Source organism: Myotis yumanensis, unplaced genomic scaffold (assembly GCF_028538775.1).
Source record: "Myotis yumanensis isolate MYYU_CA2020_CCGP unplaced genomic scaffold, mMyoYum1.0.hap1 SCAF_3, whole genome shotgun sequence".
NCBI lineage: Eukaryota > Metazoa > Chordata > Mammalia > Chiroptera > Vespertilionidae > Myotis > Myotis yumanensis.
The window spans coordinates 161,943,982-161,960,275 of NW_027223754.1; the positions used below are offsets into that span (position 1 = coordinate 161,943,982).

At 53.9% G+C, this 16,294-nt stretch overlaps 3 protein-coding genes across 13 annotated transcripts in view; 2 read left to right on the plus strand and 1 right to left on the minus strand.

Annotated features, from left to right (window-relative positions):
* The window catches only part of LOC139007081 (cyclic AMP-dependent transcription factor ATF-7), a 109,364-nt gene extending 103,907 nt beyond the window's left edge, over positions 1-5,457 (plus strand). For all 7 annotated transcript variants that reach the window (XM_070410105.1, XM_070410107.1, XM_070410109.1 and 4 more), the window contains one exon: positions 140-5,457. In XM_070410105.1, the coding sequence (XP_070266206.1) occupies positions 140-357 (218 nt within the window). In that variant the 3' untranslated portion in view covers positions 358-5,457. The remainder of the gene's footprint in view (positions 1-139) is intronic.
* A 1,941-nt stretch (positions 5,458-7,398) lies between these two features.
* NPFF (neuropeptide FF-amide peptide precursor) lies at positions 7,399-9,534 on the plus strand. 2 transcript variants are annotated; one of them, XM_070410128.1, is made up of 3 exons: positions 7,399-7,477; positions 8,917-9,205; positions 9,313-9,534. In XM_070410128.1, the coding sequence occupies exons 2-3, from the start codon at positions 8,973-8,975 to the stop codon at positions 9,428-9,430; spliced, it is 351 nt and encodes a 116-aa protein (XP_070266229.1). In that variant the 5' UTR covers positions 7,399-7,477; positions 8,917-8,972; the 3' UTR covers positions 9,431-9,534. The 2 variants fall into 2 exon arrangements, with proteins under 2 accessions (XP_070266229.1, XP_070266231.1); XM_070410130.1 differs by lacking the exon at positions 7,399-7,477 and adding an exon at positions 7,484-8,871 and having other exon boundaries at positions 9,084-9,205; positions 9,313-9,518.
* A 252-nt stretch (positions 9,535-9,786) lies between these two features.
* Positions 9,787-14,826, minus strand: TARBP2 (TARBP2 subunit of RISC loading complex). 4 transcript variants are annotated; one of them, XM_070410097.1, is made up of 9 exons: positions 14,595-14,826; positions 13,875-14,044; positions 13,026-13,128; positions 12,383-12,478; positions 11,780-11,852; positions 11,446-11,563; positions 11,002-11,129; positions 10,387-10,588; positions 9,787-10,221 (listed from the first exon to the last, which is right to left on the minus strand). In XM_070410097.1, the coding sequence occupies exons 1-9, from the start codon at positions 14,645-14,647 to the stop codon at positions 10,064-10,066; spliced, it is 1,101 nt and encodes a 366-aa protein (XP_070266198.1). In that variant the 5' UTR covers positions 14,648-14,826; the 3' UTR covers positions 9,787-10,063. The 4 variants fall into 4 exon arrangements, with proteins under 4 accessions (XP_070266198.1, XP_070266199.1, XP_070266201.1 ...); XM_070410098.1 differs by having other exon boundaries at positions 13,875-13,999; positions 14,595-14,761; XM_070410100.1 differs by lacking the exon at positions 14,595-14,826 and adding an exon at positions 14,348-14,535.
* Between the last annotated feature and the right edge of the window lie 1,468 nt (positions 14,827-16,294).

The window sequence follows — 16,294 nt, forward strand, 5'->3', positions numbered from 1 at the left end:
TTTCTCCCCAATCAAAAAAAATATAGGCTTCCTTTTCCTTTGGCCTGCTTTAGAATTGTGGCAAAAGGTAGTCTCGCCTGTTTCCTCATTCTGTTGTCTAACCACTTGCTCTCTGCTATTTGCCCTCCTTCCCTGGCAGAAAGCCCCAAGGAAAGCTCGGAGCCAACGGGTTCTCCAGCCCCTGTGATTCAGCACAGCTCAGCAACAGCACCCAGCAATGGCCTCAGTGTTCGCTCTGCAGCTGAAGCTGTGGCCACCTCAGTCCTCACTCAGATGGCCAGCCAAAGGACAGAACTGAGCATGCCGATACAGTCGCATGTGATTATGACTCCACAGTCCCAGTCTGCGGGCAGATGATGCCTCCCCTGGTGGAGAGGTCCCCAGCCAGAGCTCGCCCGTTCAAGAGCCAAGAAAGATGTCATCTTATCCCCTCCCATCTGTCCTGGACACGGCAGTATGGGGGGGAACTGTGTGTTGTGAGTAAAGGACAGATGTGGGGCTTTTCTCTTCAGCCACATGGTTGTGTACGTTGACACCTGTACTAGGAGCCTCCCAGCCCCAGAGCCACATAGATCATCCCCTAAGCGGGGGTTTCTGATGTCCTCACAGCCAAAGGCCCTTCCAGATGGTCTGAACAGTCAATCACCCTTGCCACGCACCTGTGCTTCTCTCTTTTAACACTAACCCTTGCACTTCCAGGTTTCAGGTTTCCCAGTTTCCTCTCTTCCCAATAAGCCATAACTGTTACCTTCTTGTTCCTTAGCAGCATGTCACTACCTGCTAGGTAGAGAGAGCCAGAATTGATGGAGTATCACCTGCTAACCCATCTCCAGCCCCTCATGGACTCAGGACATTGTGTCCCAGTAGCTGCTTACATCCCTTTTTACCCATCCAAAATTCTAGTCAAAATACTCACTTAGGGAGATTGTAAAGTTACCTTTGATGTATGAAGTAGCAATATTTTTTCCAGCTCTTCCATAAACTTTAGACCTTCTCCATATCTTCTACCAAAACAAACAAACAAAAACCAAAAAAAGGAAAAAGAAACAAAACCCCAAGAGTTCTAGTCCTTTTTAATCTCTTTCCAGAGCTATTTGGATACCACATTTTGTCTCTTGAGTTTTCCCAGTCTAGTGGTGGGCTCTTTTCCACTTCCCACCAAGCCTTGCAATCTCACCTGGTGGCCTTATTAGATATGGCTTGGTAGTGCAAAGGGGAAGAGCCCAGGATCTGACTGGCTGACTCCTCCCCTCCCTGCTCCATCCTTCAGTCTAATCATCAGGTCAGGCAGGAAATCTTGTTCCATCAGGTTAATGGAGGGATTCTTTGTGTTGTACAAGAGTTGTCTGACCAAAGCATACATATTCCTTTTGGTCAGCTTTCCGCTTCTGCCTCTCCCTCTTCGTTCTCCTGTCTCTTCCACGGCTGGTTCAGATGCAGCCCAGGGAGGCTGTCCCTCACTTTCCCCCATCTCAGCCTCTCACATCTGTCTTCTTTTCTGAGCTAGGGTCTTGTGTTCACAAGTGTCCCACGCCCTCTGGATCTACCTTCTTTCTCTTTCAGCTCGTAGCCTGGCCACTAGGTCTCTCTTCAGCTCTTTTCTGCTTTTTGCCCCCTGGATGCAGTGCTTCTCCATAGGCCAATCCCCGGACTCAGGCATCATAGCCAGGGTCCTGAGAGGGCTTCTGAGTACGAGGTTGGATGGGGGAGGTTGGGCAGGGAGGGGGGGCGGCGCAGGTGCAGTACTGATCTCAGCAGAAGAACCCGGCTTGTTGAAAGGTCCAGCCTGCCTGGGAAATCGGTGACTATTGCTCTCAGCCATTCTCATTTTGAAAAGTTGGGTTACAGAGGAAGAAATTCATCCCTCTGGTCTCTCTTTCTTCCCCATGAAGACTTCTCATCTTCCTTTGGCTCTGAACTATGCAATTTCTGCCAGGGCCATAGGAAGCAATCCAAAGCCAGGGGCCTGTGGATAGGTATGTCAGCTTTAGTAGCTCTTCAGTATGAAACCCTTCCAATTGTCCCAGAGCCACCTTCTGCCATCTGCCAAAGCCAAGAATGTCCTTTTCTCCATCTCTCTACCTCCATCTTAAACACACATACAGATAACTCCCAACTTCCTTTGTTATTTTGTCTTCCAAAATTGGCTGGCATAGGGGAACGAGGAAATGTTCTAAGCTACAAGATTGCCATCTCCTCAGTGATAAACTGGTCAGCCAGTCAGGTGACATGTTCTACTGCATTGTTTTTAATTTCCCCTTTCAGAGCCGGTGCTGAACAAGCCACACCTGGTGAAGAGAAAGGAGAGAAACGTGGTTTTCTCATCCTCTACCACCCGGGACCCAGCAGGAACAGCCCCTAGGTGGCTCAGATTAGCAAATGGCATGGCAGATGGTCAGGATGCAGGTTTCCGCCTCCGGGGACTCCACTCGCCTGTAAAATTCACAGCCATAACTCGTGCTCAGGGCTCTCAGACGCTGCTCCCGGGCTCTTCTGCTTTAGTTTGTTTCAGTTTTTTATTCTATTGATTTCCCACCAGCAGCCTTGCCCTTAAGCTTGACTGAGTTTATGGCTCCTAAGGAGCCTTCGTAAGACCTTTCACTATTTTCTTCCCCCTTCAGTCAAGTGTGTTTCAAGTGAAGAATCTCACACAAGCCCTGCCTCGCTGCTGGGCGCTGGAGGAGGCTGTCCTGCCATCTGCCCCTGAGTAGGATGGCTCATTTACATAGAGGGTCTCAGCTCGTTCCTTAACCCCATGTCTAATCTCATTTTCATCAGTGGGAAGTTAGCACTGGGGACCTATATGAGGGGCATTGACAGACCCTCAGTAGAAAAGCAGCAGTGACTTGAGGAAGGGGGAGGACAAGCCTCCAGCCAGCTCTTCAGTTGGTCCTCGGACTCACTAAGAAGACAGAGCAGTTGCTTACCATGAAGCCTGTCTTATATTAAGGGGAATGTTATCGACCTTGTCCTTGCTGCCAGCCATGTGGCCACTCTTCCCTGCTCTTTGCCTTCCAGACTCATCTGGACCAGAACCAAACATCATGGAGGGCATTATTTAGCCCTTTTTAGGTTGCCTAGGGAGCTAAGGGAAGACATTTCTGAAAGGAGCTGGGGTGTGGACCCTAGGACTCTTCCAAGTGAACACAGGACTAGGCCTCTCACTTCACTCCAAAGACATAGCTGCTAGACATGCAAGGCCAGAAAGCAGGGGTGGGGAACGTCCGGCATGCAGGCCATTTAAGGCCCATGGAATCATTTGGTCTGGACTTGGCAAGGCATTAGGGGTGAGTTAATTAAATGTTTAACCAAATATAGATGGCTAATTTTTTTAAATTAATAATTTTTATCACCCTTGAATGATGTTATACATATCCAAATGGCCCTTGGTAGGAAAAAGGTTCCCCACCCCTGGCCTAGAGAAAGGGGCCAGAACCGGGTGTGGTGTGCAGGCTTCTGCCCATTTCCTTGAAAGCATGCTTAGAGCTGGAAAGCCTGAGAAGCTTCCCCACAGCTGGGAGAGACAGAAAGGGCAGGCGCTTCTTTACTGATTCTTCCCCTGTTGGTTGTATAACCCAGATCTGGCTTCCTTCAGCTTCTACTCCTCTTCTTGGCCCTAAGACTAGACCATCTACTCTCAGTGGTGGTAAAAGAGGTGACCTAACTGAACCTCACCTTGTTGCCTTCCTATGCCTGTTGTGCTGTTCTTGGCTCCTTTCCTGATTCCCTGCCCTCCAGCACCACTCCTGGACAGGGTGCTTTGTCATAACCAGGCCTGTTTACAGCCTGCCCACCAAGCAGACATGAGGTATTCTCCTCTGGCTTCTGAGGCCCGTGTCCCACACTGAGAGGCTCCATTAAAGGTGCTACCCTGAGACAGCTCTCCCCCCACAAGTTCTCCCTTTCTTTCAGAACTTCCTTTCCGTCCCCACGTCATTATTCCCATTAGTATTGTACATTGTATACACAGGAAGGAAAAGTATTGTTTTTTATTTCATAACCAGTCTGTTTAGAATCCAGTCCTTCTAGCTATATCACATATGCCTTTGTTGATGTGCTCTTTATGCTTTCTTTAGACTTTTGTTTGACAGGGGCGGAGGGAGGAATAAGATAAGTGAGGATCCTCAACTTCCCACACCTTAATCTCCCCTCGGAGTACAGAACTGATTCTCTGTTTCTGTTTACAACACACACGTGCACACAGACACAAATCCCCCCTCCCAGGGTGCTGATCCAGCTGGAGTGAGCATAGGTGGCTGCTGGCCACCATTCCCACGCTTTGTACCACTTCATCTCTTTTTGGGAAAAGAATGAGAAAAGGCTGGGAGAGTAGGGAAGGTTAAGGCAGCTTATGTCCTTTGTAGAGGCAGGTTTGTATTGTAGCTGGTAGGGTTGGTTTTTCATGGGGGCTGGTAGCACAGAGATATCTTACTGGCATCAGCTGCTACTGGTGAGTGAGGCTGTAGCTGTAAGAAATGGCTATGAGCACTAGTTTCATTGACTTTCCCTTCGGGCGATGGTTCTCAGAACATGGTCCAGGACAAGCAGCACCAGCGTCTGGGAACTTGTGAGAAATGCACATTTGGGCCTCACCCCTGACCTGTTGAATCAGAAACCCTGGGGATGGGCTCTAACAAACACTCCGAGTGGTTCTTATCACACTAAAGTCTGAGAACCACCGCCCTCAGAGCAAGCTCGGAAGTTCTTGTAGGAGGTCGAGACTATGAGTACCATCCTCTGCCTTAGCACTAACATATGTATTTTCCCATTTCCTCCAGTCCTTCTCTTCACCCCCATTAAAACAACAACCACATCATTCATCTTGAAATCTAGGTTTGTCTTCATCCTACTTATCCCTAAACCCTGTCCTGCATCGGTCTGGGCAGGTGTTGTCCCATATTCCCTTGCAGACTGGTCACTCCACACTCTGTTACAGGAAGGACCAGCTGGAGTTTAGCTGTTCAGTTCTCACACACACATACCCCTTCAGGCAGGGAGACGAGCCTCCAGCCCCAGCAGCAGATGCTGCAGCCTCCTGATATAGTATCTGTTGAAAAGAAAGCAGTGTGTATCTATGGTTATATCTCTGCTCATCTGTATATCTTTGACATGTAGCAAAACCTCTCCATCTCATCAAGGAACTCCACTGGGGGGTCTGAGTCTCCCGGGTGGTGGTCTTTGACAGGTGGGAGCATGCAGTGCTACAGGCTATTTTGTTACAAAACCATGGTCTCCCTTTCCCCTCCACCCCATTCAGCATGACCCCTGTGAGCAGGCTCACAATCCCCCGGGACGGGCTGGGGCAGAGGCTTCGCTCCGTCCTCCCTCCCCGTCCCTCTTCCCTTCCCCTCCCACTCCGCAGCTACCCCAGCCAGGCCTCCCCCTCTCCCTTGCCCTGACATATATTGTGCCTTATTTATGCTGCAAATATAACATTAAACTCTCGAGAGAACCACTGTTATGTCTGATGTTTCGATCCTCTGATCTACAAGTCCCACTGTCACTTCCTGGGGACTCATTGGGCTTTCACGTCTGATCTTCCTCACTTTCCCATTTCTTAAAACAGAAGGAGCCGGGATTCTTACCCTTCCTTTTTATGCAGTGAAAACACAGTCTAGAGAAGGTGGTGGCTTATATAAATACATAACACAACCGAAGGCAAGGCTCAGATCTGTGCACTGCCCTGAGGGCAAGGGCCCAGAGCATCATGGGAGCACTCACTAGAGGAGGTTGTGCTTTATGTGGATGGGGGATGAGATGGTGTTTGAAAAGCAAGTGTCCTCTCACCTTTCAGTGTTTTGTACCCACCCCCTCCCAACAATTTTTTTAAAACAACAAAAATAAGCCCTATCTTCAAGAAGTTTCCAACATGACGGGGGAATGCAGAGACCAAAAGAGAACCTTTCTATGATTGTATAAATTCTATGGGCATTGCGGGGGGGGCGGCATTGGTTAGAGAGCAGGTAAGAGAGTTCTCAAGAAAAACAGGTAGCACTGGCCAGTGTGGCTCAGTTGGTTGAGTATCGTCTCATGCACCAAGAGGTCGCCGGTTCGATTCCTGGTCAGGGCACATGCCCGGGTTGCGGGTGTGGGCTTGATCCCCAGTGAGGGGGTTGCAGGAGGCAGCCGATCAACGTTTTCTCTCTCTCTGTTTCTCTCCTCTCTCTCTCTCTAAAATCAGTAAAAACATATTAAGAAAAAGAAAAGGAAGAACAAGAGGTAATGCCTAGGAACCATATGGAGTATGGAGGTGTAGGGCAGTCACTACTTATTGGATCGGTGTATTCCTTCACTATCACAAGCGCGGAGAGTGAGCGAGGCTGAAGAACTTGACCAGGAGATGGCAGGTGTCTCTGGGTTTCCCAATAGGAGAGAAATTATCTTAAGAAACTGGCTGATGTCGGGATTAATTGACACAAATAGGGAGACTGAGTCTCCTCCTAACTTAGAAGTAGGAAAGGCAGTCGTGGTCTTCATTGTGTTGTGGTCAGGAACACATGGAGGGCCAGAGAAGGGTCAAAAAGGAAGTTGCTGAAAGCCAGATCCTGAAGCCAAGATGAAGAGGTTTGGGAGGGTTGGGATGAGACTCTGAAGGCAGGGCAGTTTCCCATGAGAGCAGAATCAACCCATTCCAACTACTAACCGCAGGAGACCAGTCAGCTCCGTCCTGACATAGGAAGCCAGCTAGATCAGCTCATTTCTTCTCATAGCCTCAGCTCAGATAGTGGTGTGCTTGGTGATCAGAGAAATAGAGGGGAAGCAGCAGGGTGGTAAACATTGAGTGCCTGCTCTGTGCTAAATGGAGAGCTAGATGCTTTGCATCACTTACTGTTCATAGCAATCTCTTGATAATAGGAGTAGTTGCCTCATTTTATTGATGATGAAGTGAGGTTAAGGTTAAGACACTTCCCCAAGGCACACAGTGAAGTGCCAAGAGCTAGGATTAAAATTGAATTCTGTCGGACCCCAGAGCTGCTCTTTGCAGTGCTCCCCCCACTCTGCTCCTCTGGACTTCTGTGGGGCCAGATCCATTTCCCACAGAAGAACCATCTACCTATGGTCTTAATTCTCCCCTTTAAGAAGTGGTGGAACTGCAAGATGCAGTGGTGAATGCCAGGTTCTGTGCTTGGGACCAGCGTGAGACAAGCTCACAGAGAGGCTCCCCTCGCTTAGTCTGCTCTCATAGAAATGTAGTATCTAGAGCATCCAGATCAAAGCCTGATCTAATCTACCTGCCCTAAGTACATGTTGGTTTACAAATGCCTTACTTTAAAGAGAGACGCCTCCCCTTGAACAAAAAAAAGACTATAGAGTAGAAGAATGAAATGTCTTCAAACCTGTGAAAGGCTTGCATACTTGAAAGAATGGAGAGATGATCTGTGAGACTTAAGAGGCAAAACTAAGACCCTCTGGTGGAGGCCACAGGAGACGGAAACCAGCTCAGTGCAAGGATACATCTGCGAAGACTCAGGAGATGGTAAGTTCCCGGGACTCGGGGGTGTCAGCTCCTCACAGCTAACGTTCTGAGGACGCTTGCTCTGTCAGATCCTCTACTGGATGGATGACCAAAAGTAGCTCAGATAATGCTCGTCCTAGGAAGCAGTTTCTCATGTCGCCATGTTCTGGGTGAAGAAACTGCAGGTTAGAGGTAGACAGCTTGCCAGGCCGGGCACAGGCTCTTTACATCATGGCACCTCTCCAGGCTGGTACAGAACTATTATTGGAGGGTGTGGGGGCAGGGATCCTAGGATCGGAAAGGAAAGGGCACCAGGTGACTTGAAGGACCCCTTCCTGAGAAGCAGGTATTTCCCAAGGCTGGATTCTAGTCTCGCGCCCCAGTAGGTCAGTGCCAGGCGGAGGCGGGGGACTAGAGTGAAGTGGACAAAATCATAGTCCAGCCCCTGGATTCTGTCCCTGCCTGTCTGGAACTCCGTAGAATCAGGGCTCTAGGCACCTCCATCCACCTGGTCCAGAGAAGGAAATGGCTAGGCCTGACAATGTGGAGCTGTGGCCACAGGGTGGCAGCAGTGCCTCAGCTGCGGGGATGGCTCCCGAGCCCCAGGTGAGGCAGGTCCTAAGCAAGCAGTTGCCCTCTAGTGAGGAGGGGGTCCGTCTACAAAGATTTGAAGCAATCCCCACTCCGTGAGCTCCCCACTTTCGTTTTGTTCCCTTCTGCATCTCATTTTCCTATCCACAGGCAAATCTCAGAGTAGTGGCTCTGAGAGGCACATACACAGGGGTGTGGATGGGCTGGGTGACCCTGGCTGCAGCCATTAGGGGAGGGACCCTGACTGGGTCATCCCGGCCAACTCTGACCCTAACTCTTCTCCCCACTCCCTCTGTTCCAGGACACAATACCTAGCCCTTCCTGACAGGGCTTTCTTTATGCTCTTATTCTACAAGTTAGAAAAGAGAGGAGGAGGTGATCAATTGGAGCTCTCCAACCTGTTGAGGGATTGGGGGTTCTTAAAGGCCCCCCAGGGCCTGGCGCTGACAAAGCATCTGCAATTAATGATGCTTCTCAAGCTCTGGAGACAGGATTTATGCATCTAATAAAAGTCTGTAATTCCAGGCTTAGGGGCTAGGGCCGGAGGCTGAGAGCAGGAAGTCCCGGAGGGGCCATGGGAGGGGATCTCAGGGGCTCTTAATGGAGCCGTGCATTTCCATTGCCTGCTCTAGATTCCCCCTCCAGCTGCGGTGGGGGTGGTGGGCAGGGGGACAGCAGGTATAAGAGGCAGATGTGGCTGGAGGAAGGCAGATGACAGCATGGATTCCAGGCAGGCAGCAGTGCTACTGCTGGTGCTGCTTTTAATAACAGACTGGGGCCACGCTGAAGGACCAGGGGGCCAGGGTGGAGATCACATCTTCCTGGTAAGTTAGCACCCCTCCCCACATCACTTTTTCTCTCTACCTCAGCATGGGACTTGTGCTCTAGGTTCAAACACTTGTGGCCAGGGTCTTCATTGGAAGAAATGGCTACTCAGCTTCCTACAACTTGTCACTGGAAGCCACATCCTTCCCCTACTGACCTGAATGTCCAAAGTCTTTGCCCATATTCCCTGCTGGATGTCCCTGTACCACAGGAGGAAGACACCGGACCCCGCACGCCACAGGATGCCGAGGCCACTGCGTCACTCTTACTCTCCCTGCTCCAGGCCATGCAGAGACCCGGCCGGAGCCCAGCCTTCCCGTTTCAGCCCCAAAGGTGAGTCTGAGAGGGACACAGGCAAGGCAGGGGCCAGGGGAGGGTCGAGGGAGGGGGCTAGAGAAGGGACTGGAAGGACCTACAGCTGAAGATGGATCTCTCCTAAGGTTTGGCAGAAATACTCAGGGCTCCGGGAGCAACGACCGGCTGAGTACCCGAGCTGGGGAGGGGCTGAGCACCCCGTTCTGGAGTCTGGCTGCCCCTCAGCGCTTTGGGAAGAAGTGACATGTCATCTCTTGATCCATCTGCATGCAAAGCCCACACCCAAAGTGCCATGTATCTCTCCCCCCCCCCCTCCCAGCCCCAAATAAAGCTGCCTGGCTTCTGAATCAGGTGTCTGTGTCTAAGACTTGATGGGGCTGGGCGAGAGCCCATGGCAAGAACCACAGTCCCTCCATCTCCACCAAACTCTCCAGAAACACAGGTGATGGGGTTCCCAGAAGTCTCTGCACCCAGCCTCCCGCCACGCCACCAGAAAAGCAAGCACGGGGACATGTGAGGAACAAGGTGGGGAGGCAAAGGGGAGGTGATCTGGCACGAAACTGCCATCAACTACTCAGGGAAACAGGAAGATCAGGGTGTAAGATTCCGAGGAGCAGCACATTTATTCTGGGCTCTAGGGGACAGTCCGATGTCATTCCCCTCCATCACCACCAGTAACATGAGGACGGATCCTGGGCCACTGAGGCACTGTGGTCCCTGGCTCCTGGGCCCATGCCCTCCTCGGCCTGCAGGGAGGCAGTCTGTGTCAGAGGTAGAGATGGCACCTCCAGAGGGTACCCGAGCTGGGCAGATGCCTGGGCCGAGAGCAGGAAGAGCAGGGAGTGAGGTTGTATGTCCATGAGTCCAGCTGGAGCTTTACTTGCTGCCCGCCATGATCTTGAGGTACTGCAGGGCACGGCGAGCAGCCTCGCCACGAGCTGCCTCCCTGGTGGCTGCAGAGCCATGACACACGGTGATCGGCTGTGTGGACAGCTCCACCAGGCACTGGCAGAGCCCACTCAGGCTCAACTCCTCTGGAGACCAAGAGAGAGGAGGAGGCAGTGTTGGGTGGCAAGGCAGCACCGGGGGTGGGGGGCTGTGATCTGTGCCACCATCATGCCCTCCCCCCACTCCTTATACCCATGTGTACTTGCTCTGGTCCAGTCCCCACCATCCCCCGGCCCACCAACTAGCCATACCAATATCCAGGTAGCTGACATGGAAGGCCTGCTCCTCAGACAGCTCGCTGAGGACACTGCAGCAGGCAGGGCCCAGGGCACCTAAGGAGCCCAGGGAGCAGCTGCGGAGGGACAGGATCTTCTCTCCCACCGAATTGCGCAGAGAATCCCAGGTGCAGCCTGGGCCCCGGTTCCGAAGTCCATCCAGGCGGGAGCCCACACCCTGATGAGGTGAAAACAGTGAGAAAGATGCGGCATTGGGCTGGGAGGCCCTGGCATTTAAGAGACATTTAATGTCCCAGGAGAGAATAGCCCAAAGAATGGTACCTCCAGCCTGCCTCCCCTCAGTCAATTCCCGTTTGACCCCCTATCCCTATCAGACCCTGGACTGGATGGCCAAGCTGCCTTCCTCATCGCAGGAACAAAAGCCTACAGGCCCCTGGCCTGCACCAGCTCCCCCAAGGCACTCACCAGGTGGGCCTACAGCTGAAGCTGAACGGGAACCCCAAGAATCCTGGCTCCGATAGGAAAATGGACAGAAGCAGGCCTGGGACCCAGAAAGGCTCACTCCCGAGTCACAGAACTGAGTCCCCAGTGCCCTGGCCTGGCAGGGAGGACGGCCCACAAGCCACTCACAATGGAGAAGTGATCATCGTCAGGTTCTGCCTCATTCCCATCCCGGGCATCCAGAGGCACTGTGTGCACACGAAGCAGCATTTTGGCGGCCGCATTCCGCTTTGCCAGCTTTTTGGAAGTGCCACTGCCTGCATGGGGGAGAGGGTTATGGATTATAACTCCCAACAGACTCAGTGCTTTCCACCAGGCTCAAATCTGGGTTGAGGGTCCCCTAAAGAGATACCGATTAGAAAGGGGAGCTCAGGACCTGCCTGGCACCTGAGAATCTGGTTGGCCAGAGAGGGGGGAAGACAGGGCGCAAGGAAGAAGCTAAGGGGAAGGAGCCAAGCTGGGGGTCTCAGCCAAAAGCGCGGGGCTGTAGCAGAGAGAAGCTAGGCGCTGCCTATGGCCAGGACTGGAGTGTTGGGGGACAGTAGCTGCAAGAACGCCCTTCTGCCCAGTTACCAATCTCAACGAAGCGCTCCACTCTGCAGGTCATGGTGAACTCTTTGCGGTGGGCTGGCCCAGACTCCTGAGTCACCGTGTACTCAGGCAACCGCCAGCCCTTCTGCACCACCAGCTCCTTGGAAGGGAGAAATATGGGTGGACAGGCTGAGTGAGAAGAGTCCAAACATCCTTTCCCTCCTACCCTAGATCCCAGCCTCAGATTCCAGACTAGAGGAGGAATAAATGGGGTGAAAAAAAGCCCTCAGGAAAGGCAAACACCCCCCATAACCTTCCCTCATGGCCCCTGGTTCAAGGGAGGACAGGCATGCACAGGAAATGAGGAGGGGCACACCTGCAGAGCACCAACAGGGTTGCACTCAGACTGCTGAGGGGAGACAGGGGGCTGCACCTCCATGGGGGGGCTCCTGAAGGAAAAAGGGTCCAGGGCCAAAGCTGAGGGGGCTAGTTTTTTCTGCTGCAGCCCAGGAGTCCTCAGCCTCGTTTTGGTTTCCCCCACTCCAAACTTCCAGCCTACTTCCTTCCCCCTCCCCTGCAAGTGAGGTCTCCTCCAGGTCCCAGGCCCATTTCACTTTTCTGGAACATGCGATCATCACCTCGCCAGGACAGTGGGAGAGGGGCTGCATATCCAGACCCTGGAAGCACCGGATGGGACTCAAACACAGGACCATCATGGGGCCAACTCAGAAGAAAATGGGGCCTGCAAGACCCTTAACATGGGTCAAACATCATCCACATGGCCATTTAAAATCACTGATTACCGCTTGTCCCAAGAGCTTACCAGCTGGTGCAAATTCTTCAAACTCTGGTCCCCAACTACTCCAGCCTCTGTTTACTCTCAGACTTCCTCATGCCTGACCAGCCCAGGTCCAAGGGCTGGGGGCCAGGAGCCAGGACCCATTCCTCCCCCCTCAGGCAGTCAGAAGACACAAGATACCTGGTTGGGAGAGCAGATGGAACAGGAGTAGCAGCCGCTGCAGCAGTAAAAACCGGACCGTCCTCAGGCAGTGAAGAGTCTAAGGGAGAAAAAGAACTTCCCGAGGGGAAGGGAGCCTCTGATTCACACCCTTGTGGGGCGGGGACAGTGAAAGGGTGGGGGACCCAGGTCCTCCTGACCTGCTCATCCCCTAAGAAAACTCCTTCCCATTCGAGTCAAAGACTCAGGGAAGCTCAACCACCAGCTCTTCCTCCTGGGATCCTTTGCTTGCCAAACACTGGATCAAAAAGACTGAGAAAAGGAGAAAGAGGGTCTCTCTACCCAAGAACTATAGGAGCAAAAAAACTCCAACCTCAGTGCAGAAGAGGAAAGGATATCTTGCTAGACAGAGAAGGCAACGCCCTCCAGCCTCAGCCTCCACCCCTCTCCCTCCTTAGCCTGAACCCCAAACCACAGCCACAGTCCCTCAGTGGAGCTGGCCATTCCCCCCTGGAAGCACCCTGCTCAGGTCCAGAGGAAACTCAGGAAGAGAAGGTCAAGGTGGCTCAGTGTCACCAGGTCAGGCCCACTGGGCAAAGGGGCTGATGCAGGGGCCTGGGTTCCTGGCAGGGCCTCTGGGATGCCTCAGCTCTTCCTCCCTCACCTGCTGTCCTCCAGGGCCGGCTCCAGCATGCTCCCCCCTTTGAGGTGTTTGAGGGCCACCTCAGCTGCCTTGTGCTTGGCTGCCTTCTTGCTGGGGCCCTGACCTGAGAGAGGGGGCGTGGGCAATACTGGGGGTCACTGGAAGAGAAACCAGCATCCCACAGCCTCTCTCCTCACAGCTACAGCGAATCAACCAAGCTCCTCCTCACTGACCTCCCCCTGTCCAAGACTGGAAGTGTTCTGTGAGCTCCCCACGTCAAGCCATGCCAGACAGAAGTGCTCCCGAGCTCAGACACCCTGGGTGGAGATTCTTTCTCTGCCTTACTTTCCTTTGGGAAGCACTTTCTCTCAGTAAATAGAAATGGCTGGAGAAATAGAAATAAGGTAGGTTCTAGCGTCAAAGCCTGGCTCTGACTTACTAAGGATGGGACCTTGCACCAGTCATTGAATCCCTCTGAGCCTGTCTCCTCCTATTCAACATGAGGGAACGACCACCTACATCACTGGATTAGACTAAACAGAAATTTAATTAAGCACCTGCTACAGAGCCCAGCACAGCTGACACTCACTCCCCAAACTTCGCTGAGATTTCGGTTTATCTCCTTTTCCTCTAGGATGCTGACGACCGGCCAGATCACTGTGGCAATCTTGCTTGCTCCTCTAACTCTCCCAAGTCCCACCCACCTCCTCACAGACCTGTTCTCCCAATCCAGTCAGTGGCTTTCCCCCTTAAAACCTCCCCCTCCCTCACTGCTCTTGGAGAAGAGGACTGTGAAGAGACTCCAAGAAATAAAGCCAGCGGGGCCCTGTGAATGAACACCCCAGCAAGGCTGGCCCACGCCTTCCTCACCAGTGCAGCTGGTGTCGCCAACGGTGACCCGAAAGGTGAAATTAGGCTGGTGGGCTTGGCCCTCGGCTTTGAGAAGGTCGTACACGGGCGTCTTCCCTATTCTGGTCCCATACTCCTGCAGAAGGCTGATCGGGGTCTTGCCTGGGTTGGCTGCCAGCATTTGCTCTATACTGGGGGGAGGGGCACAGACCCTCATCACACCTCCCCTCTCTGCACCCACCTGGCCAAGCACGGCTATATCAGACCCAGGCACACTATGGGGGTCACAAGGTCCAGGGGACCCCAGGCAGTACAGCAGTCACAGGCTAGGTTCAACGTGTAGAGGTGCAGGCTGGGAAAGCAGGGTCCACTGCCCTAGGGCAAGCGGGGAATGCACTGTTCCTGTCTCAGTTAAGGCGGGGGATCCTGTACCCGAGTGCAGGTTAGAAGTGCACGTCCCCTAACACAGTGCGGCCAAGAACCCAGTTACCCACCAAATGCACTGAATGTCGGGGGCATGAAGCCCAATGCCCCAGTGCAGTCTGGGAACCGGACCAGCCCCAAACTATTTCGAGCTCGACGCAGTGGCCACTGCTCGGATGAATGCCGGGAACCACGGCCCACTACCCCAGTGCTTGCCGGGAACAACCCTCAGGCCAGGTGCATGCTGGGGCCGCGCCGCTACCCCTCCGCACAGCGCCACGCTCTTCGCCCTGCAGTGATGGATGCAAGGCCGCTCACCTGGGCAGCCCGCAGCCCGTGGTAGTGCCGGAGCCCTGCTCCTCTTCACTCATTCCCTCCTCCGTCCCCGCGGGCGCCACCGTGACTTCTGCCCCAATACACCGCCGACAGGCTAGGGCCGGGGCCAAGCCCGGAGTCGCGGCCGGTCGGGCCCGCCGTGACGCATTCTGGGATATGGAGTCCCCCCGCCCACCCGACTCTATGAGTCTCCATCAGCAGGGGAGCTATCCGCCCCACAACCCTCCGCGTGGTCCGCCCTCGCAGGCAGCACCGCCTTCTGGGAGGAGCAGACCCCTACACCGCCGCTCCCCGGGATGAGGGTGGGTTGTTTGTTTGTTTTAAATACTATCCCGCCTCCTTCCTTCCGCGCCTCCTCTCCCCTGGCTGCGGGGGGGGGGGGGGGGGAGGCTCTGGGCATGCGCGGTAGCAGCGTGGAAGCAGCGGGGCGGGCGGTAGGGCTAACTCCAGCGGGGGTAGGCGGGGGGGGGGGGGGGGCGCGCAAGGCTTCGAGCGCTCAGAAAACTACCGAACCCAGGAGCTCGCGTGTCACGTTTGTCGCAGCTGGAGGGGTAGGGTCCAGCCTGCACGAGAAGCTTCCGGCGCAATTGGTTATTCCCGACTGCGCTTACTTGCTCTAGGTGTATTGCGATTGGTTACTTCCCCCGAGGGGCAGGGACAAGGAAAAAGTCAGTCCCCTTGACCCCGCCTCTTTCTGGAAGAAAGGTTGTGATTGGCTCGTGGTGAGACTGCTGTCGGGTCTGACTGTCCGCGGGTCGGCGAGGGGAGGCCTGATCTGGGCGCGGAGAGCACTGTCCTCTGCCCCTCCGAGTGCGAGTCCGGCTCAGACAGTTCGCCCTGGGCGCTCAGCCCAGGCCCCTGGCGTCCGAGCCTTCGTCTCACAGAACCTGCTTCCTTCCCCGGTTGTCCTTTACCTCTCTCCCCATTGAACTCTGCCCCGCAGCCTGTCGGTGTCCGTTTCTCTTCTCAGGCCTTTTTAGAGGGAACCTTTCTGTGGCTGTGCCCAAGTTCACCCTAGTGAGCCTTGCTGTGGCGGCCAGGAGACCCCTCCGGAGCCTGAGAATCATGGGCACGACGGGATTGGAAGGACGAAAGCACGTGCTGGTCTCATTTCCTCGGCCGTGGGCCTTGGGTCTCAGTTGAGAGCAAGAGAAAATTTTGGCCTCTGAAAACAATCGCCTGATCTGGCTTTCCGAGGTCCAGTCCCTCCTTCCCAAAGTCTCCCAACCACTGAACTGGAAGGTGAAGGAAAATCTTGTGACCTTGCAGAGAAAGAGATCACGAAAAATACCTGATTCTAATAAGTGTTCTGAGAATGGGTCAGGGAAGAGAAGGCTGAGCCCGGGGTGGAGGTCCAGAAGAATCTGGGAATATTGGGGGGTCATCCAGGAACACGGAAGGGGGAGGGAACTGAGCTGCGTGGATTCCCATTGGCTGGAACTGGAGTGGTGACAATTAGGGGAAGGAAAGCTGGCAAAATTGGTATGACTGGGGGAGCAATGCTAGTGCAGGGTGGGGTGTTTTCCCCTCTAAGGGCCTGCAGCCTCAGGGTACAGGAGGGAGTTTATGACTAGTCTTGGGGGGCGCCTATGGGATCGGCATAAGGCCCGCGGTGGGACCGCCCGCGGGAGGCGAGGGGCCCAGACAGACCGGGGACGGGCCTGGAAGCGCGCCGGTGGCAG